At 36.4% G+C, this 22,995-nt stretch overlaps 1 protein-coding gene across 2 annotated transcripts in view; it reads right to left on the bottom strand.

Moving 5' to 3' along the window:
* Positions 1–22,995, bottom strand: part of LOC306881150 (disco-interacting protein 2 homolog C-like) — a 36,857-nt gene that overhangs the window by 6,676 nt on the left and 7,186 nt on the right. For both annotated transcript variants that reach the window (XM_079435073.1, XM_079435074.1), the window contains exons 2-31: positions 17,548–17,619; positions 17,343–17,447; positions 15,651–15,776; positions 15,386–15,565; positions 14,527–14,661; positions 14,100–14,237; positions 13,790–13,909; positions 13,115–13,312; positions 12,931–13,022; positions 12,326–12,436; positions 12,022–12,145; positions 11,776–11,885; positions 10,957–11,059; positions 10,769–10,833; positions 10,571–10,664; positions 10,289–10,408; positions 10,099–10,213; positions 8,375–8,514; positions 8,060–8,196; positions 7,120–7,328; positions 6,916–7,030; positions 5,411–5,612; positions 5,207–5,307; positions 4,565–4,645; positions 4,314–4,437; positions 3,651–3,772; positions 2,213–2,324; positions 2,022–2,131; positions 1,755–1,885; positions 1,495–1,663 (exon numbers count right to left, since the gene is read on the bottom strand). In XM_079435073.1, coding sequence (XP_079291199.1) covers positions 1,495–1,663; positions 1,755–1,885; positions 2,022–2,131; positions 2,213–2,324; positions 3,651–3,772; positions 4,314–4,437; positions 4,565–4,645; positions 5,207–5,307; positions 5,411–5,612; positions 6,916–7,030; positions 7,120–7,328; positions 8,060–8,196; positions 8,375–8,514; positions 10,099–10,213; positions 10,289–10,408; positions 10,571–10,664; positions 10,769–10,833; positions 10,957–11,059; positions 11,776–11,885; positions 12,022–12,145; positions 12,326–12,436; positions 12,931–13,022; positions 13,115–13,312; positions 13,790–13,909; positions 14,100–14,237; positions 14,527–14,661; positions 15,386–15,565; positions 15,651–15,776; positions 17,343–17,447; positions 17,548–17,619 — 3,761 coding nt within the window. The remainder of the gene's footprint in view (positions 1–1,494; positions 1,664–1,754; positions 1,886–2,021; positions 2,132–2,212; positions 2,325–3,650; positions 3,773–4,313; positions 4,438–4,564; positions 4,646–5,206; positions 5,308–5,410; positions 5,613–6,915; positions 7,031–7,119; positions 7,329–8,059; positions 8,197–8,374; positions 8,515–10,098; positions 10,214–10,288; positions 10,409–10,570; positions 10,665–10,768; positions 10,834–10,956; positions 11,060–11,775; positions 11,886–12,021; positions 12,146–12,325; positions 12,437–12,930; positions 13,023–13,114; positions 13,313–13,789; positions 13,910–14,099; positions 14,238–14,526; positions 14,662–15,385; positions 15,566–15,650; positions 15,777–17,342; positions 17,448–17,547; positions 17,620–22,995) is intronic.

Here is a 22,995-nt window from a genome sequence, read left to right as displayed (position 1 = left end):
CATGTCCAAAATTATATTCGACAAGAGCATGTAAAATTCGGACAATGTGACTGTTGATTTATTGATTGGATGGAGAGACAGAGCAACACCCCGAGCCAGGACAGTATCTAATTGGTCAAGACGAGCATCGGGAGGTGTCTGAAAGCAGAGTTTAAAAACACAGGACACCATCTTCTGTGCTCTTTGAGCGCCATTCCAGCGTGCTCTGGCCTACATGCCAGCTGCTACCACAATGAGAAGAAAAACTACCTAGTCTCGTTACATCCTTTTATCCTTTTATTTTAGTTTATTTTCTTTCTGTTGAGTTTTGTGTTCAAAAGTAAATTTTGCCACAAAGTCCAGTTCGACTGCACCCGCTTCAAACTTCAACTGAAACCATCGCCAGCCAACGCCCATTGGCTTCCCAAGACATCACTACAAACGACCACAGCCAATCAGCAACCTCGGGAAAACCCCTTCTGCAACGACGACAACAAAAGCGAATCCCTTTACGCAACACAAGCAAGTAAACTTCCAGATTTTTGCTGAGCTGGTGCATTTAATACAAATTTTAGCCTCATTGAGAAACTCAATGCGAGGGTTAAATAAGTGATTGAAGGTTGTTAAGATCGATGCAATAGCTCATATTGCTGTAAACTTGGGATATCACATTTTCATTCTTTTAAACTCATCCTTTCCTTACTTTCTCTCTTTCTGCAACGTGTGAATGTGTGTGTTCCATGTGTTAGATTAGTTTACATGTCTTAGATTTATCAAATAAAGTCATATTTATATTGAAAAGAGAAGCATCTTGTGTTTTGTGCTTACAAGTTAATGTCTTAATCTGCCGATCTTGTTACTGTGCTATTAAATAGTGTTTTCACTATATTTTGGATTTTAATATCCAGTGCAGAGTTGCGGTTATACAGTCAATCGCTGCCACCTCAGTGATCAGCGGTAAAACAGTGAGTCTGTTCAAATTCCCTATAAAATCATAAATGATTCCCTTTGAGCTAAATTAAGCAATTTCCATTTAAATTACATATTACCCTTACAGCTGTCTGTAATAAGAAGCACATTTAAAACCGGACTATAATTTAATTTAATTCACATGTGTTTCATATAATCCTTTCTGGATTACAATCCACCATCAAAATGATACATTTAAGTATTCTAGCTACTGTGAGAAAAGGCTAAATGATCCGCAACCTGCAGCTTCCGCACGTGCGATAGCCTACTAGCTGGGACAACTTCTTTATGTTTACAGACGTGACGTAATGACGCAGTGCCATGCTCAAATTTCCCACGAAAACCTACCCGTACCACTCAAATTAGAAAACATTATTATAAGCTAACCGTTGTGAAACAGGCTAAAGTAAGGCAATAGTTTTGAACACTGGCTGGTTATGTACTTGCTCAAATATTGATTTCGGATCATTTCTAACCAAAAAAGTGTTACGGACTGCAGCTTTAAAGAGATGCAGATTCAAATTCTGTGTGAGCATGTGTGCGTACCTTTAGAGAATCAGTGAGAGAGCTGAGAGATCTCGTGCAGAGCTCCATCACAGAGTATGAGCAGAACGTGTCTCGGACTTTAAACTGACTGACAGACTGCAGCCACAAAGCAGGATTCACCTCTAGATCCATTGGAGAGATCAGAACAGACTGCTGCCCTGCATACACGCTATACTCACACACAAATAAACAAATAAAAATGTCCTTAACATGTTTGCATCTGTGTGTGCATCTTAGGTGAGTGCACAGGTGGTCCGTACCTGCAGAGACACCACAAGACGAAGCCAAGGCTACAGTACGGGTCGAGACACACGGCCACCTCACGAGAGGGATACAACTCACACTGCAGTTTAACAGAGCGACACAGGGCACTGGTTGCATTGTGAGACATCTTTGGAGAACGAGAGAACAGAAATGATTTTTAATCGCAATTTTAATTTAAAAAGGTTATCAATAATAATAATAATAATAACATTAATCTATAGTCCATACATAAAAACATTAGTAACAATTATGAGGAGTCAAACCTTCACTCCAGCGAGCATTCCTGTAGTAGACACACTGAAGTCCAGATACGCCAATGAGTCTGGGTCACATGGCTTATACAGCAGGGAACAACGCCTCTTTGGCAAGTCGTCTAATAAATACACACGCACTTTTGATGAGCATCTGACAGGCGCAACTCTGAACAAAGATGTAATTTCCCTCACAGACTCACCTGTTTCCAATATAGGAGGCCATGATTTAAAGTCCACAGCCACTGACGCATCTCTGGACTTCAGAAGTTTAGAGATTGCTTGGGTGGTCATAACACACACTGAACGACTCACCTGCACACACCAGCATGTTTATTCATTAAAAACTGTAATGTTTTAATATCCTTATGTATTGTCTCATTCTATAATGCACCACATTTACAATAATTGATATGCGATTTCACCCTGTAAAGGGTTGATTTAATCCTGACATGGAACAGTTTATTGCACCTTTAGACAAAATGTAAAAAAAAAAAAAAAAAAAAAGGCCTGCATATGTGTGACCCTATTTGTAGCAATAGCCCCAAAAAAATTGTATGGGTCAAAATTATAGGTATTTCTTTTATGCCAAAAACCATTAGATATTAAGTAAAGATCATGTTCCATGAAGATATTTTTTAAACTTCCTACCGTAAATATCAAAACTTAATTTTTGATTAGTAATATGCATTGCTAAGAACTTAATTTGGACAACTTTAAAGGTGATTTTCTCAATATTTCGATTTTTTTTTTCTTCCAGATTTTCAAATAGTTGCATCTCGGCCAAATATTGTCTGATCATAACAAACCATACATCAATGGAAAGCTTATTTATACAGCCAGCTTTCAGATGATGTATAAATCTCAATTCTGAAAAATTGACCCTTATGACTGGTTTTGTGGTCCAGGGTCACATATGTTTTTGTTGAGAATCCTACTTGATAAATCTGGTTTATAATATAGGAGAATATGAAGCTTAAACTCAAAGAAAAAATTCACTTCAATTTTATTCAGAGGCCAAAACTGAGCAAAAAAAAAAAATTGCTATATGGTGCTGTAGCTTATATTTATATAGTCAAAAAATAAGATGAAATTTTGATGGCTTGTAATGTAGATCAGGGAGATCTTTATAACAGTATAGCAAACTAATTCTATAAAATTCATTTAAACATCAGCAATCACTCTATATTTCAAAATAATGTTTTAGTAAGATATTTTAATGGTTAGTTTTATAATCAAAGCTGTGTAGTTTTAATTGTGGTGGACAAAACAATGTAATGCAAAACAATGATGGTGCTTTCATCCACTGTTCATCTTGAAAAATTACTAATGATATAAAAATTGATTCTTACATTTACTTTATAAAAATCAGTGGAGATTTTACAGCAAAAAACATGTACCATGACCTGAAGGGCGTTTTTAGAATTATACTAAAAGGCCATTTACTTGCTAAAAAAAGCATAAACTATTAATGTACAAGATGATGTTCAACAGGTTCTTCAGCAAAGTTTGGATCATAAGGCCATAAATTTGAGTATCACATATGATTAACTAGGGTTAACTATTAGGTACTTCTCTGATAATTGAATTAATGTAGCTGTAGGTGTGGTGGAGATATTTTGAGGGTGTGTTTGTCCTAACCTCTAGGATCATTTTAACTGTAGGTAGTGTAGTTGGGATGTTCTGAGGGTGAGGTGGTCGTACAGTTATAGGAATACAGCCTGCATACAGACAGCCATAAAAAGCAGCGATCAGATCTAAACCTGTAACAAAAACAAACACAAACATGAAATCTTTGTAAAACAGAATTACATTTGTACGGTGAAAAAAGGTGGAATTCAGTGCACATTTATGCAGTCTCATTTGTGAAGCATTTAATTGTAATGTGACATGCTTAAATTAATGTTTTATTAAGAAAATGTGATGTGATTAGATTTAATTAGAGTGGGTCTGTTAATGAAATGCTACAATTAGCACCACAGAAAAGAAAAACAACTACAGATGGGATTTCTACCCTGAACCAGAACTCAGCATATTGCTGATATGAAGTATATTAACTAGTGCTCTGAAAACAAAAATTGGGATCGTTTAATTGGCAGAAATGAAGGCAGAGATGTATTACTGCAGATTGCAGATTTATTGGTAAACTTTCAAATCTATTTAGAGCCTTTGTCTTTAAATTATCTTCATTTGGAAGCTTTTCTCAGCCAATATTGAAATGCAATTATTAGCAAATAATTTGATGAATTAATTTGCACATCATGCAATTAAAATGAAGTTAAAACAAAGTGTGTGTGTGCATACCTGGTGGATAAACTAATGCTACATGGTCTCCGTCTCGTAGCTGTCCTCTTTCATACAGCAAAGTGGCGATTTTCTCTGCTCTCTTGTGAAGCTGTAGACAGGTCAGAGAGCTTCCTATTGCCCCCTGAAAAATAGAAACACATTTATAAAAACACAATGACACCTGAATTCATAGAAGTCAGAAATGCTCCTTTATTTTGGATAATTTTATAAACACTCACTGCTGAAGGGAACTGAGGAAAGTGTGTTACCCGTGAGTTAATGAGTGTGTAAAGTATGTGGTCAGGCGTTGTCTGAGCTCTCCACTGCAGCACCTCCGACAGAAACAGGAACTAGAATTCACATAAGAGAAAGAATAATCAGTCAGAGCCAAAAAGAGACAAACACACACTCATAAGACCAATAAAAGTTTTCCTTGAGGGGGTCAGTTGAATTTGTGTTTCACAGATATATTTTCTGATTTAATTCCAATTTTTGGCTCTTCCCAACTCTTCCCATCTCCAAAAAACAACAGAGGTCCTAGAGCTGTATGATTTGGGGGGGGGGGGGGGGGGGGGGGGATACCTATATACCTATTTCATTGTTATAATGAAATACCATTTCATTGTAACAAAACAAGTATTTAAGTGAAATAACAATGATAATGGCAATCTTCTCATTTCTAAACACTTCTTATTTGAAATCTGGTAAAATGGTTGTGTGAAGCATCCTTTACTGTGAACTGAGCCCCACTAAAGACACTAGAAACACTGAATCATGAGCTGCTCACATATAAATGAACACAGTGCCAAAACACGAAACACTTATTATTCATTAAGTTAAATTGCAGCCTTTCATTTCAATATCGGTCTTGTTGTGATCAGTCGTTCAGCACTCCTAATCTCTGAATTTACCTGCTCATTGTCCTCCATGTGACTCAGATCTCGTCCGCTGGCCTGAGCCATTCGCTTTCCTGCAACGAGATTCCCCACCATCACAGAGGCAGGACCCACCTCTGCAAAAAAACCCCCCCAAAAAAACAGGCAATATTTATTTACTCAGTGTTTTCTATGTAACACAAACATAATGCTCTATAACACACACAAAGGCTTGTGTACCAGGTTGTTTCTGTCTGGGTTTGGGCAGGTTAGTGATACAGGAGTGAGGGCACATGAGGATGCTGCAGGGGTGTAGCGCCCCCTCCAGGAACAGCTGTTTGGTCTCAGACAGGTGGATTCCACCCAGAGGGGTTTTGGGGAGGGTGTTGGCAGGAACCAATGCCAGACAGTACACTCCCACCTGATGAATCCCATCTATAGCCTAAACACGCACAATTTTGGACAGATAATTCTTTATTGTTAATTTAATTCATTATTAAGAACCTTAATCATATAATTGATACACTGAAAAGATCAAAGGTGTGGCTTTAAAGCATTCAGTAACTAAACACAACTGAAGCCAAACTTGCAGATTCACTTGAAATAAATATATTTCTAAACAAAAATTTACACTAATGTTCTAAGGTTGAGGTGAGATTTTTTTATGTTTTAATCATAATATTTTTTATATAATAAGTATCTTATGTTAACCAAGGCTGTATTTATGACCAAAAATACAGTAAAAACAGTAATATTATGAATTTAGTATTATAAATTCATTATTACAGTTTTTGTATTATTACTAAAAATAACACCTGTTATAGATTTTAAAGAAGTAAATTACTCATGTGATGGCAAGGCACACATCACTGGGGTCGACAATATAATTGGCCCGGTGGCCCGGACGTACTTTTAAAACCGTCAGGGCCACCAGATCGCTCCAACCACTAGCCCGGTGGGGCCAGTAAAAAATAATGCCTCGATTAAAAAAAGTCTAATTTTACATTAATTACCTGTGGTTCTGTGTTTTAATTTCTGTTTAATCGTCTCGGTAACCACCGCTAACACGTTACGTGATCCCGACAGCCATAAAAATCCTGTGGAAGTCACTGAGGACCAGCAACTGTTTGGTTTTCCACCTTCTTCAAAATAGCATTTATGTTCAGCAGAAGAAAGAAACTCATTCAGGTGTAAAACAACTTTTGAGTAAATGATGGTATAAAAATAAAACATATAAGAAGAATTGTAAGAATTGACAGACAGATGACAGAATATTTATTTTTGGGGGAACTATTCATTTAACGTTAACAAAACAAAAAAACGCAAAGAGAAAAATCACTCACTATTCTTGACTGAAAAACTTTAACAGTTGCTTTAGGAATCAGTCTATCTAGTGTTTTATTTTTATATTTGTTCATTCAATTTCATTGAATGCTCTGCTAAATACACCTATTGTACCTGAAAATAAAGCACTGTTTGTTTTATTTGTATATTATGTGTATTTGTAATTTGTATCTTTGTTCTTATTAAAAAATAAGAAAGATAGAATGATGACAAAGATTTTTATCTTCGCCCACTTTGGCCTAAATATCTGCCATGTCTTTTTTTTTTTCAAAATCTTCACCTACATAACTATATATTAAATATTAAAAACGATGTGCTTGGCTATGACTTTGTTGCTTAGTGCAGCACTTTTGTTTTCAGCAAGGACAGAAAAATTAAACTTTGAACCTGGTTATGTGTACCTGCAACACTCGGCTCATCCACTGGTAACTCTCTTCTTCAGTTGAATCTGGTCTCTGTTCTGCTACAAGCACAATCCTCTCATCATACAACACATTCACTGAGAACACCACGGTCCTATACAGAGAGAGCACAAAGATTACTCAGATGGATTTAAAACAAGATTCTTTCTAGAGTAGTATTCTGGTCTTACTTTTAATACATACCTTCCTCTATAGATGAACTTCATGGGCTCCACAGCGAGAGCTGTAGCGATGATATCATCAGCGTTGTGTTTCCGACCCCCGACCTGCATCAGTCCTTCCAGTGTACCAGAGATGAAGATCATCCCACCCGGACCCACAAACCCCAGCAGACCTGACCTCACAAATACACAATCGCTGACCAATCCACCGTCACACGCCACTGGACACACCTGCACCACAGAGACACAAACAAATTCCCTGACTGACAGGACACACACTAAATAGCAGGATGCACACACTTTCTACTTAAAATGCACCATCATTTAATCATACAATTGTTGAAAGCTTGAAACAGCTAATTACTATAAATGACCAGCTTGGACCAGAAACATTTGAATACAATGGATAAAAGAAGAAAGCAGGTAAAACCAGCTACAAATGCACTAAAGTGGTTTTTACTTTATTGCTGTTCAAAAGTTTGGGGTTGGTAAGATTTTCTAATGTTTTTGTAAAAATAAATAAGTATATATTTGTGTCTTTAGAATATGTGAAATACAGTAAAACAGCAATATTGAGAAATGTTATTACACTTTTAAAAACTGTTTGCTATTTTAGAAGATTTAAAAAATATATTCAATATATTCATATATTTAAACATCATACTCAAGATGTTTAAAATTGCTCAAAACTGTTGAAAACAGTTCAGCTGCTTAATATTTATGTGCAAACCGTGAAACTTTTTTTTTTTCAGGATTCTTTGAGGAATAGAAACTTCAAAAGAAACGCATTCATTTGAAATAATTATTTTGTAACATTGCAAAAGTCTTTACTGTCACTTCTGATCATTGTCCTTGTTGAATAAAAGCATTAATTAAAAAAATAACTAAATACAAATTTTAAACAGCGGTGAATTTTAACAATGAAATTAGGTGTATATACCATATATAATGTATTTTCACACCTCAAATGTGTTCTTGCTCATTCCTGTAAGCCCATAATATGACTTTCCCGTGGCAACAGATGACACGCAGATCTCTCCAATCTCATCGGTTTTACACAGCTGAGGAACACCCTCCAGTTTAACAACACACACCATTGCTGAGAGAGGAGGAGAAAAGTCAGTTTTACGAGAACCATAAAGTCGTTTGATGAGGTCTGTGGTGACATGAGGAAAACAGTGCTGAACTGCTCTAGGCTGCTTTACGAGGTAGATGTTGGATCTGAATCAAAATGCTTTGTGGATGTTCATTTGTTCATGTTCTCGTAATCGATGTACCTCCTGGCATGGCCGTGCCCACATCCTGTAGGGTGAGGACGGACAGCTTCTCTCCTGTGTCCACTCTGATGACCCCGTGACTCAAATTCGTCATACTTAGGACCCCTCGGCCTGCTGGCTTAGAGCTGCCCTCCTGAGGCCTGACAGAAAACATGTCCATATGTGTTGCCAGAATATAATGTTACCATAAACACACTATTTTCCAGATTTCATAAACAATTTGGAATTGTGTGGTTTGGCTTCCTGTAGCTGCAAAAGCTCTGACAAAAGAGTTTTGATTGGCTGGTGCGAATATTACTTGACATTCTCACAGTCCTTAATAAAAGTTTGCAAGTTATATCATTATGTAGTTTCTACCACCAAATCCTTGCATCTGCACCCACAAAAATCCCATTGAATGCATCACCAAAAGGACACAAAACATAAAAGCATAAAACATGAGGAGCTTTGCGGCATTTTATTACGTTTTGTTAAATAGGGGTCGGTACGATTTTAAAATATTTTTTAAAGAAGTCTCGTGCGCCACCAATGCTTCATTTATTTGAAAAATATTGTGAAATATTACAACAATTTAAAAATACGTTTTCTACTTGAAACATATTAAGGTTCTGCAATATATAAATATATTGTGGAAACTTAAATTCCTGTAGAGCTGCTTTGCAACGATTTGTATCATAAAAAGCGCTATACAAATAAACTTGAATTTAATTTTTTAAAATTTGATTTATTCATGTGATGAAAAGATGAATTTTCAGCAGACATTACTCCAGTCTTCAATGTCACATGATCCTTCAGAAATCATTCTAAAATGCTGATTTTTGGGTGCTCAAGAAACAATTCTTATTATTATTAATGCTTGAATGGTTGTTCTGATAAATTTTTTTGTGAAAACTGTAAAAAATGTTTTTCAGGATTCTTCAATGGATGGAAAGTTCAAAAGAATAAATTTTATGTGATATAGTAAACACATTTGTTACAAAACATTTCTGTCACTTTTGATTAATTTAATGCACCATTTCTAAATAAAAGCATTTGACATTACTTTCTAAAAACAGTAAGCTCTATTCTGATTGGTTGGCTTTACACAATTTTTGAAAGTCATGCCTTTACAAATCACATTTACGAATTTACCATAATGAATACTTCTAAGAAAAAAAACATATCAACTAGATTTGCAAACGTAAGAGATATTCAATAGTTTTGTTTGAGAAATTTGAGATATCTACAGTCACACTTTATATATTCCATTTTGCACTTTGGGTAGAATCTGATTTCAGATTTATCAGCCTACAAATGGCACATATAAAAGTAAAGAGTGGTTGATAACTTTACATATCGGTCAGGCTGCCTTTTTTGTTTATTTAGGCAATTCTTGGCCATGTGAAACAGACTTTATGGCGATATAGTGTAATATCTGTATGATAACACTATTTAAACTTAGACCACACACAAACACAATTAAATGTATTTTAATGATTGATTTAGAACCAAGCAGTTTTCACTACGTGATGTTAAAATCTGAGTCAGATGTATTTCTTAACAGTTTTGTGTGTGTCTTTGTGCATGAATGTGCGTAGGCCTGGTTATGTTGTTTGTAATGTGCGACCACAAAAGACAGAACCTCCTATTTTAATGAGTTTAAACTGAAAACAGATTGCTGAGCACAAGAATGACGTGTGCACATGTGTGCCTCCTGGGCAAAGAGAGTGTGAGTCTATTTATACCTCCTCACAGCTACAGTTAGTGCCTCGGGGGAGCCAGCACATGGGCATATGACCTCTGACCTCAAGCCCATGCTCTGAAACACGTTCAGGAATGCGTCGCAGGAGGATATCGACCCTGGGAATGAAAGACATAGGGGCTTGATTCATAAAGTAACACTCACAGGCTTTGATTCATCAGTAACACACTCACAGGGGTTAGATCCATCAGCGATCAGCAGCGTTCGCAGTGAGCTCATGTTGGTGTCACTCTGGTCTTTGTAGGCCATCAGAGCCCAGTGTAGATCCCTGCTCTTCACACACGCCACCTTAGCTGCACACACATGGAAAGAGACCGATTACTGTACAGAATGTGTAACACTATGTGTGTTCTTGTTTTATACAGCAGACTCTGCTTCTGATTAGAGTTATAGTTGAACACGTAGGAGATGGGAACACCATCAAAAAAGCCAGGAGACCAAAAGTGTGCGTTTACCTTTGTACTGGTAGACTTTCTGGATCCAGGACAGAGGATTCACCTTCATAAGTGCATATGGAACACTGACCACATGTAACATATTCAACACACTCTACAGAGAGAGAAAAAGAAGAGAAAGCACGTGTTCAAAAAAGACAGGCTACAGAAAAAATCGGATAAATGACAATGTACAGTAAATTAAGTCATTTATATTACCGTTTGAACACTGTGCCAAAGGCCGATACCTTTCTTAAAGTCTAACACATTCACCATAGTCTCAGCTGAAACACAAACACAAAGCACTTAGAAATAAAGTCATATGGTTTTGGAACGACATGACAGTATTTTCATTTCGGCTAAATGATACCTTTAAGAATCTGAAGTGTGATATTTTGATATCTTACCCTCACTGTATCCGCAGGTATGTGTAAATGTTTGGCAGTGTGTGAGCATCGCCCTCCTTGTTACAGTTATTCCCAACACACTCCCATCCTTACAGGTTTTATACTGTCAATCAACCACAAAACAAGGCCACTCTCATAATTGCAATGAGATCAGTGTATTGCCAAAGAACTAAAATACAAGCTCCCTTGCATATTAAGCAGCCTTAAAATCTGCCATCTAAATCCAAATTTAAGTATTTAATTAAGTAAATATATTTTATATATACACTATTGTTTGTTTGGGGCTGGTCTCTTTTTCTCACCAAGACCGCAAAAACACTGTAAAAACACTGATATTGTAAAATATTTTTACTATTTGAAATAACTATGTTAATATATTTAAAAAATGCAATGTATTCCTGTGATGGCAAAGCTGAATTTTTAGTACCCATTACTCAGTCTTTATTACTATCATTTTAAAATGCAGATTTTTTTGCTCATGAAACATTTCTTAGTATAATCATTGATGTAAACAGTTTGATACATCTGATAATTTTTTGGGAATTCTTTCATGAATAGAAGGTTCAAAAGAAAAGCATTTATTGAGATAGAAATCTTTTGTAATATAATAAATGTGTTTGTCACTTTTGATCAAGTTAATGAGTCCTTGCTGAATAAAAGTATTCATTTAAAACAAAACAAAAACAAAAATACAACTTCTGACCAGTAGTGAATTAAAAAAAATAATTATCATCATACATTTGTATTATAATTAAGTAAATTATGATATATTCAAGAAAAATCTAAATGAATTTGCCACACAATCAAATGGTCTGTTACCTCTATGTATGCGGTGTCATTGTTAGCATCTTTAATGAGAGGAAACCATTCTCGTGGGGGTTTAGATAAATGTTTGGAGTCAGTCAGCACCCAGAGCAACTTTGGCCAGCCTGAATTGACACACACACACACAAAACACAAACATATACAAACTGAATAAAACCACACATATATGTTTAACACACAACAATGTTCCTTTATGAAGACTCATGTGCAGGTGGTTCTAACAATTGTGACGTCTCTGACCTTTAAACTGCATGACGTCACCACTAGCACTCTTGGGAAGACCTTTATGACATGCATCACTTGTTAATGCCACAGCAACTCCACAGCTACCCAACAAGAAACCAATTTGTTGACTCCCAGCATCCTTTGAGGGGACAGAGCAGAAGGGCACACCAATTTTGTTCTTGCAAAATTGCTTGTAAAACTGTAAAAGTTTTGGTGAACTATTCTTTTAATAATGACTAATTACTCAATATTCTGAATATGTGCAGTCTTGCCAAAGCTGATGTACTATTGCTGGAGTTTTTTTTGCAGTAGAAATTACCTTTTTTGTAAGTGGTACTTCAATCGGGACAGGAACAACTTCAGCCAAAAGACAGCCATAAAACGCCACCATGAACGCTGCTGGGTCATTATTGGGGTAAACCAACGCTACCTACAGAAATACATACACACATAGTCTTCATACTTCATCATTGATTTTTGAATATAGTGTGTAGTATATATTTGATTTCGGTCTTTATAATAAAGTTATGCTTACGGCTCAAACGTTTCGGGTCAGTAAGATTTTTTAAATGATTCTGAAAGAAGTCTTTTATGCTCACCTAGGATGCATTTATTAGATAAAAAATACAGTAATACTGTAAAATATTATTAAATTTAAAAGAAGTGTTCTCTATTAGAATACATTTTAAAGCTTAATTTTCACATGTCACATGATCCTTGGAGCTCAAGAAACATTTCTTATTATTATCAATATTGAAAACAGTTGTGTCGCTTAATATTTTTGTGGAAACAATTTTTTAGAAGTATTTGATGAATAGACAATGTCACATTTTGATCGATTTAATACATCCTTGCTGAATAAAAGTTTTTTTTTTTTCACACACTTTTGCATTTTATAAATATACAATTTATCCACTCTCTTACCCTGTCTCCAGGGTGAATGATTGGCTCTTGTTTGGACCCCAGTTTGTGGAGAAGGTTATAGGCCAACTTCAAACTCTTGGACCAGAGCTTACCTACAAACACAGAAGCAAAGAGATGTAAATATACACCCTAAACAAAGACAATAAAATCCAATGAATGGCTATGAATATATATGTATGTGTACCATATGTAAGTGTGTATGGTTGTTTGGCATTGCTGTGTGTAGTGGTCAGACAGGGAGCTTTGGGTGCAATGGCTCCCCAGCGTAGAAGGGCTGCTTCCAGGGAGGCGGGGCAGTTCTCGAGTCCGTTGAGCTCTTCTCCTTGTATGGGGGTTGATTCCACCCCCACTGGGCGTGGCAGAGAAGGATCAGGCTGTTGCACTGCACATGTCAAGAGAAGGTTAGCAATGCATTTGCATGTTGATGAGACCCATGTTCTAATCTATATCATGAGGATTCATTGTACGTGAATTTCAAGGAATAGTTTACCTAAAAATTCTTCTTTCATTCAATTCTGTCATCATTTACTCACTCTCATGACATCATAGATGCGAAAAAAGACAACACAAGGATGATTAAATGATGACAGGATTTGGATTTTTGGTTGAACTATCCCTTTAAGCACTTCACCTCGATCTCAGCAAAAATAGCTAGATCAAATTAACTTGTTCTGTGCAGGGTGTGGAGCATTTAATGTGAGTAATGAATTTCAAGACATTTGACCTGTCATTAACTGTGAAAGTGTAAGTGTTTCTGTGAACTTGTGCAGGGTATTATATTCATTGACTTTTACAGTTACAGTATATTCATCTTTGAAATCAAACAAGGAGACACAAAAAGAGGGGAAAAGATTTTAACCTTCCAGAAGTTCTTCAAAATCCTCCACATAGAATTCTCTCAGGGGTCTTCTCTTGGGTCGCTTCAGGGTGTTAACTAGCTGCTGGATCTTCGCCGACACACGGCTACTGACAGGCACACCTACACACATATATATGCAATTATACTACAAATACAAATTCTCACAATGATAAAAACAGCAAAACAAATTTTAATTGAATAGTAATTTTTTTTGTCATTTTAAATTAATTGAATTGCTTCCAATTGCTTGAATTGATCATTTTAGAATAAACACACATTTAAAAACAAAAACCTCTGCACACACACTCACCATCTCCTGTCTCCATCAGCTCAGCATTGCCATATTTGGGCGGGGGCCTGGTTATCATGGCGACCTGTGGGCGTTGAACAGAGATGGGGGCGGGGTCTGGCATGTAGCTGGTGATGTCAGGTGGGGCCGACAGACTGTCTGCAGTACACAAACAAACAGGTTAACTCATCAGTATAGTAACATTTACCCCAATAAATGTGACGATTCATTATCAGTTATTAGGAATGAGATGCAAAAGCGCATGCAGGTAAAATGAAATTGTATACATAAACAGTGCTGTGGAGGTAAACCTTTTAACTAGAAGTTGTTCTAAATAGTTTTGGAACAACTTGAGAGAGTGCGTAAATTACAGCATTTTCATTTTCGGGTGAACTATCCCTTTTAATGACAAACAAGTCTTTAGCCCAAAAAAACATGAAATACTGACCCTCAGAATCCAGAGACGACCAAGGGCGATCTGATTGGTAGTCAGTGGAGTGTCTGCCAACTATTCCATTCTCAGCAGAAACGCCCATTTCTCTTAAGCCCCACCTTTTTAGAGACAGATGAGACATCGGACCAACTGAAGGGAGAAATGGAAAGAGAAAAATCAGAAAGCTAACCTATAGCAGTAAATTCTCAAGTATCTAACTCTTTTTACTATGCAAGAAGCTGATTGGCTTGTTTGAGTTAAGCATGGAATATGGAATATTCCAGTTCATTTGCTGGAATAAGTTGAACAATATAAGCTAATTGTCTGAAATTATTTGGGCAAATAGAACTGATTGGCTGAATTGATTTGAGCACAAAAATCTGATTTGCTAAATTTAGTTGAGCACGAGAAGCCAATTGGCTGAAGTGAGATGATCTTGATTAGGGAAAGAAGTTTAAGAGAGGCCCTTATCAGGCGCCAAAAAAGTCTTATTTCATATGAAGCGAGTAGTGCGTGAGAAGCTGACTGGCTGAAATAGGTTGGGAAAATAGAAATGATAGGCTGAAGTGAGCTGGACACGAGGAGCTGATTGGCTGACAAAGTGAGTGCAAGGATCTGATTGGCTGAGGTTGGTTAAGTATGAGAAAGCGATTTGCTAAAATTAGATGATCTTGATAAGGGAGGTTTAAAAATTTTGAATTTATTTCATATGAAGTGAATTAAGCGTGAGAGGCTTGTTTTTCCTACGCTTACAGTAATATTGAAAGCAAAATCTGAGTTGATCGACAGTGACCTAAAGACTAATTTATAACATGACTGATTCTCAGTATCTGTGTTTATTCGCTGCCTTGTGAATATTTGCACGCATACTTACTGCCGTATGAGTGCATGTTGGTCTCTGCGAGTCGGGCTGCATTAGCAGAGCTGTTGCTGTGCGACGATGACGACGATGATGTTGAAGGTGAGCCATGGAGGGCTCTGCTGATCCAGGAGTCCACACTGACACCTCCCGCCCTCCCCAGAGACCCCTCAGCGTCAGAGCCGGAGGACGAGTCTGCAGAGACACAGAGAGAACAGTCACACACACAAGCTCTTACTCACTGGCTCTTGCACACAAACACATGCTCGCACACACACACCTGGAGGTGTGTATGTGTCCATAGAGGTTTGACCGATGAGCGACTGCCGCTTGGATGGCAACAGCACAGCCATCTTTCTCTCACTGTGTTGCTCCAGCGCAGCCTGAACAGCTTCTGAGTGAACATCTGAAAGAAAGAGAGTTTTTATGCATGCATAAAGAGTGCAAAAGCTTCTTATGTTTATGTATGTGTGTATGTGTGTGTGTGTGTGTGTGTGTAGAATAAAGTTCAGTAAAGTTGCTCTTTTTCTAGCCTGTTCAGAGGTTAATTTAGGAAGAGTGTTTATTCGGTGGTTTGCAACATCTTACAGCGGGGAAATTTTTTTTTTGATCCCCTGCAGATTTTGTACGTTTGCCCACTGACAAAGAAATGATCAGTCTATAATTTTAATAGTAGGTTTATTTGAATAGTGAGAGACAGAATAACAAAAAATCCAGAAAAACGCATTTAAAATAGATATAAATTGATTTGCATTTTAATGAGTCAAATAAGTATTTGACCCCTTTGCAAAACATGATTTAGTACTTTGTGGCAAAACCGTTGTTGGCAATCACAGAGGTCAGACGTTTCTTGTAGTTGGCCACCAGGTTTGCACACATCTCAGGAGGGATTTTGTCCCACTCCTCTTTGCAGATCCTCTCCAAGTCATTAAGGTTTTTGGCATTTGGCAACTCGAACCTTCAGCTCCCTCCACAGATTTTATATGCGATTAAAGCAGTGGCTCTGATAGTGTGGGACGTGCCCGCTAGGGGGGGCGCACTAGTACTGCAGGGGGGGGGGGGGGTGCGGGCCATCAGCAGTAAAGGAAAAGAAATAAAACCGTAAACATCCAAAGGACGTAACTTAGAATGGGAGATGGATCGGTTTGTGAAAGGGAAGAGAAAAGCTATAGATGAAGTCGCACAGACCCAGGCAGGTGCTGGTCATTCAAAAGCTAAATGCAGAAAATATGCCGAGGAATATCTTGCTCTCAGCTTCACTCACTGTATCTATCGGCCCTGAAAAACACATAGGTAGTGTATAGTTCAAATAACTGGTTCATTCAGGAATGAAACAAGTGACTGCATTTATGAGTGAGTAATTGGATCATTTCACCATTTTGTTTAAAAATGTGGATCCATTCAATAACGAAACACTCGTGTTCAGTTGTGGATTTGTCTGGCGAAACAGAGCAAGAGCAGACAATGCTGACATCTTGCTCATTGAACTGTTGAATACATTTACATTTATTAATTTAGCTGACGCTTTTATCCAAAGCGACTTACAATCGCTATATAAATGTCAGAGGTCGCACGCCTCTGGAGCAACTAGGGGTTAAGTGTCTTGCTCAGGGACACATTGGTGTCTCACAGTGGATTCGAACCCGGGTCTCGCACACCAAAGGCATGTGTCTTATCCACTGCGCCATCACCAGAATAAAATCTTTTTAATATTTCAAAATGTGATGATATTCAATAATAACTATATCATATGTTATAAACAAAAAATGAACTCAATAACAGTGCTTTCCATAATCAAATTTAGAAAAAAAAACCAAAGTGAAAACTTAAAAAAAAATAACATCACTTTCTGAAAATGAGCTGGTGCTGCTGATCTGTTTGCTGGAAATATGGCATAAACTACAAAGAGCTTGAATTATGTCTCCTGGATATCAGATAGTGTGTGTGTGTAAATTTGTGCCCTTTATCTCACCTGAGCGGTAACGTTCATCCCTTGTGCCAGTGGACCGTCGGCGTTGGTAGCGGGAGGATGAGGAAGACGATGAAGATGGTGTGACAGGGATGCGGCGTTCTGCTCCTACAGCAAACACAGTGGGACAAATGTAATCTTAACACAAAAACTGTATGCTGCTTGGTAAAATATGGTGTGTGTGTGTGTGTGTGTGTGTGTGCGTTACCTGGTGTGTGAGGTAGGTAAGCTTGTAAAAGTTTAGATCTTTTCTTCTCGTAGCCCTTCTGGGTGATATCACCTGGAAGAAAAAAAAGCAAACTAAACCAAACCAAACCAAACTCCCCTCATTGCCACTTTTCATCAGACAGTGGCCAATAAATGCCCTCCAAATCGCATTCAAGTTGGATAGTCATCCAGTCACTCAAAACACTTCAGTAGATGGTTTTTAAACATATATAAGACAAGACTTTTATGTCATGTATGTAAACTTTACTCCTACCAAGCAGAACTACAGTATGTCACTGTAGAGATGTTTGGAAACCCCACAATTGACACACGAGGAGCATTTATGGATGAGACACATGGATAGAGCAACTAACGCATGAGTTAAGAGGGTGTTTAAAAGAAAATTTCACTGTCCTGCACTAATTAGCATCGGAATTCACAGAAGTGAAATTAATTCATTTTTACATTGAAAATAAAATCAGAATATAGCTTAGTGTGATTATAAACTACAGCTTGATGGCTTAACATCAGGAAATTAAAACAACCATAACTATTTAGTAATTTTACAGATGTACTGTTAAATAAAATTATTATTATTATTATTGTTGTTATTATTAATATTATATTTTTATTAAATACTTGATTTTCAATTTACGTGTAATATTAAAAGCAATATTATTAGTACTATTAGTAATATTTATTTTTTATACTTTCATCATCAACAACAACAACAACTATTATTATTATTATTAAAACACAACCTTTTGGGCCAAATTCTGCAGCAATCCAAACAAGGACAACAAACCTGGAGCTTTTTTAAATAATATAAAAAAAACACATAACAATTTTACATTGATTATGCAACTTTAAGAGACATATTTAGGTAACCAAGTGTAAATGAAAAGTCAGATAGCATTCTGATCAAAATCATAACACTGCATTATAATGTAATCAGAAAGTAACGGTCACAAAAAATATTTTTTCAAACACACAGAAACACATACAGGCACTCACACAGAATACACAGTGGAAAACTGCTCAAATTCATATTTTAAATAGTTTCCAAATCTTTTCCTAAATGATTCAGTGTTGAGCTAGTGTGGTTGACGGATTCTAGTAAACAAACACAAGTCTAAACACGCTGCATGCCTGGATCCCAAAATAATATCACAAATTATATCATAGCAACATAGGTGTGGTGGCCCCATCAGAGACCCGCAGGAAATTAAGACATGGAGGCCCTTTTCTCATAAAACTCCCTCTCCATTATGAACAACAGAGGGAGAAAAAAAAACTGAACTTTAAATACATTTCTGCATTCAACATAAAAAAGAAGATTTGATTGTACACACATGCACAGACCTGGAGGGGAAAACCAGAAAACATCACGCCATAAACTGGGTTACTAGGTCAGTCTGCACTGAGCTTTACATAACATACGTGCACATTCAAAGACAACTTAACATATGCATATCCCAAAACCTGAGTAAACACAAACACAAAATCAAATCAAAGCCAACATAACATATGCATGTCCTTGAGAGCTTATATATATATACATACACACACCAAACACAAGCTCAATGGCCACTTTATAAGATATGGCTGCTTGTCAAAATAAACAGCCAAATATGTGGCTGTGAACCCCATTTAGAAAGCATGCAGATATCATCGCAATGCTTTAGTGGCTTTTGGACTATCGGCTCATTAGAATTGGCACGTTATGGCATGTGACCTGAGCAAATGAGTGTGGGAGGATTGTTGATGCAAGGGTTCTCAGAAACAGTCGACCCTGTGGGATTTACATGCTTGGGTTCACAGACAACGCTGTGTGAATTCAGCCAGATCTGTGAGAGGAAATACCTTGTTAAACAGAGCTTAAAGGAGTTGGCAGTGCAGTTCTCTTTACTGTTGTGGAAAAAAGGGTTTTTTGAAATGCACTACAGGTCAAAGCTCAAGCAATAAAGGTGAATGCAAGAAGAGCTTTTAAATGACACTGAATCAATAAAACTGGCCAGTAAAGATTTGTCTAATACGCCCTAAAAGTCATAAAGAGAAAATGGCTGACCAAAGTTTAGAGTAAGTGATTTTTAAAGAAATTAACTTGCTCAGAAATTATGCATTAAGTTGATCAAAAGTGACAAAAACATTGATAATATTTCAAATAATTGGTGTTTTTTTTTTACATTGCGGTTCAAACGTTTTTTAATGTTATTAATGGAATCTCTTCTGCTCATCAAGGCTCTATTTATTTGATCAAAAATAGAGATAAAGCAGTAATATTTGAAATATTATTGCAATTTCTAATATTGGTTTCCTATTTTAATATACTGTAAAATATTATTTATTTCTGTGATGCAGTGCTGAATTTTCAGCATCATTACTCCAGTCTTCAGTGTCACATGATCCTTCAGAAATCATTCTAATATGCTTTATTATCAGAAACTGATAGGTGTTTAATTTTATTTTTGAACCTGTGATAATTTTTTCATTTACTCTTTATTTGATAAAAAAGTTAAAGAACACCATTTATTCAAAGTAGAAATCTTTTCTAACAATATAAGTATTTACTATCACTTTTTATCATTTAACACATCCTTGCTGAATAAAAGTATTAATTTAATAATAAAAAGAGAAAGAAAGATGAACTGACAAGCAGTGTATATTGTAACACAAAATGTCTATTTTGAATAAACACTGTTCTTTTTTACTTTTTATTCATTAAATCCTGAAAAGTATCACATGACCCAAAAAAATATTAAGCAGCACAACTGTTTCCAACATTGATTATAAATCAGTATATTAGAATGGTTTCTGAAGGATCGTGTGACACTGAAGACTGGAGTAAAGATGCTGATAATTCAGCTTTGCCACCACAGGAATTAATTGCATTTTAAAATATTAAAATAGAAAACAGTTATTTTAATTGCAATGTTATTTCACTTTTTTTGGGAAACTTTTAATATTTTGGTAAATCTGAGCTCAATTTATGACATTTTGACATCTCTTCTTACTCTCTAGATTCAAAAAGAACTATTAATTCACAAATCCATTTTCACTCCTTCTCTGCTAGGAGAGCCAAAGCACAAACTTCATGCACAAACATCACACTTGACATGGATTTTCATTTTTCCCCAAGCAATGCTCCCAGCATCTTGCTTGATCCAGGTTATGATTCAACATCTAGGTTGTTTGGGAAGCTAGAGGGGGTTCTACCCAGCAGAAGGACCTCAGACAAGCTTGTAAAATCTGGTATAGGCCCACAGTCAAACTTGCTGACTTGCTGTTCCATCAGAGAGCTCAGCTTACTGGCCTGAAGCAATGATCATGACAAGAAGGCATGTTAACATCAGTATAATAGTCATTTATGATTCTCTGAAACACAGGCTGCATTGTTCAGACCTTCACTGAAGGTGTGAGAGTCATCTGACCTGAAACTGAAGCTGATTGCTTCCTTTTAGACTTATATCACTCTAGTAATGACAACAGAAGAACGACAGAGAATAAAAGTACACATGAACATTTTGTCTGGGTTGTGTAACAAAATGATTAAATTGAATGTAACTGGAAAAGACGATTTAATCACTCTAAAAAAGATCAGATACAACATGAAATTATGCATGACGACCCGAGTAGGCTATCTGCAATTATATCATTTTGATAAAAACGTTTACTATTATTTTCATTATTTAAAATCTGAACCAAATCCATCCCTTTTAGGAATCCCTTAATTCATGTTAAAGCATGATATTTCTGTCAGACAGAAGATGAACGCTCTGAACTTCAGTATCTGGCTGATGTTCTACAGGTTTCCCGTTTAGAGATGTAAGACTAGCAGGTGAGCGCTTAACCAACCAAACACCAACACTATCATAAACAGCATAATAAAACTGTATGTAGGTCACGTCTTACACAAATACACACACTCTGCTCTAAGATAGCCTGCAGCTTTAAATGAATGCAAAAGCATGGAAATTAGGAGAGAACAGAATTCTTCAGAAAGAGCATAACATTCCCTCTATAAAACAACAATATTTACCATTACATCAACTCTTATAAAACCCCCATGAATAATTCTAATAATAAAAGAGAAATGGCTGATATCTTTGAGGCAGTAAGCTGTATATTTGTATACTGTATATGTGAGAGAGAGACAGAGAGAGATAGAGAGAGAGAGAGAATGAATAAAAATAGCATCATGAGGCTTTTGGACAGCTGCAATTGTGGAAAGAGTAACTTCCCATGACAACCCGCCAATAAACATACACACATTAAGCATTAAAGGTTATGCATCTAGCTGTTCACTTAATAAACATTATGAGGTTAAATGTTACAAATGCACACCCAGAGAATCCATTTACATATACAACACAAAATATTTATTGTTGGAAAGTGGTCCAGTGGTCCATTGGAAAGAACAGTAAAAAAAATGTAAATAAAAATAATCTAGCATTTATACATTTTTATACTTGAATGTCCAAGAACCTGAAACAAGGTTTCCCAAACTGGGGTTTTTACATGGATTTATTAATTATTAAAACAAAATATTACATTTAATTAATAAATAATTTTATAATAAAAACAATCAATTAAAACTAAAAAAAAGTGTTAACGTTTACCTGTATATTATGTGACCATTAACCAACATCATAGAACCGTGAACATGCAAATGTAGGCATACTGTTCAATTATTGAAATATAAACTTAAAATCTCAGAGAGTACTTCAAGTAAATATTTTAGGTCAAAGGGGTTCGGCTGACAAAAAAAAAAAATGTGTTTGGAAAACCCTGATCTGGGCAATATAATAGAACACACAAAAACTGCCTAAATAAGAAACATCTCTTCTGAAGATAAATGAAAAGCAGCTTTGCAGCCAAACAGACCTGCTTCACACTGAACAGTCCATCTGCTACACCGGCCATAGAAACTTGAGTACAAATTCTGTTTACTGACAGCTTAACATTCACAGAGTCTCTGCAAACTATAACACACACTCAAGTTCATGGCCAAAGCCTTTCTCACCAAAACGAGTTGAGAGCGCAATTACGGAATCAGGCAGCGAAAAACATATTCAAAAACATAACACTACATCTCAGAACAACGTTAAATTGCAACCACAAGCACTGCAACAGTGCCAAACAAAGACAAGTCGAGCTAACAAATCTTGTTTTAGGTTCAAACTGCCTTGGGCTGAACAACACAGAATGACTCTGTTTATAATACATGTAGAGAGTTGGTTATGAAAGCAGAAATGAGGGTGAAGGGCTTACTAATAGTTCACTCAAGGTAAATATGACTCCTGGAGATAGTGAATCTTTCCTTAACAGAATAATTTTGCCATTATTTACTCACCATCATGTAGTTCCAAACCTGTATTTCACTTCTGTAGATCAAAAGAGATTCGTTTTTTAAGAATATCCTGGTCGCTATATTCAGTATAATGAAAGT

This window comes from Barbus barbus, assembly GCF_936440315.1.
Source record: "Barbus barbus genome assembly, chromosome: 15".
NCBI classification, from domain to species: domain Eukaryota; kingdom Metazoa; phylum Chordata; class Actinopteri; order Cypriniformes; family Cyprinidae; genus Barbus; species Barbus barbus.
Note: the sequence above shows the minus strand (reverse complement) of the source record. Positions and strands in the feature narration are given on the sequence as shown.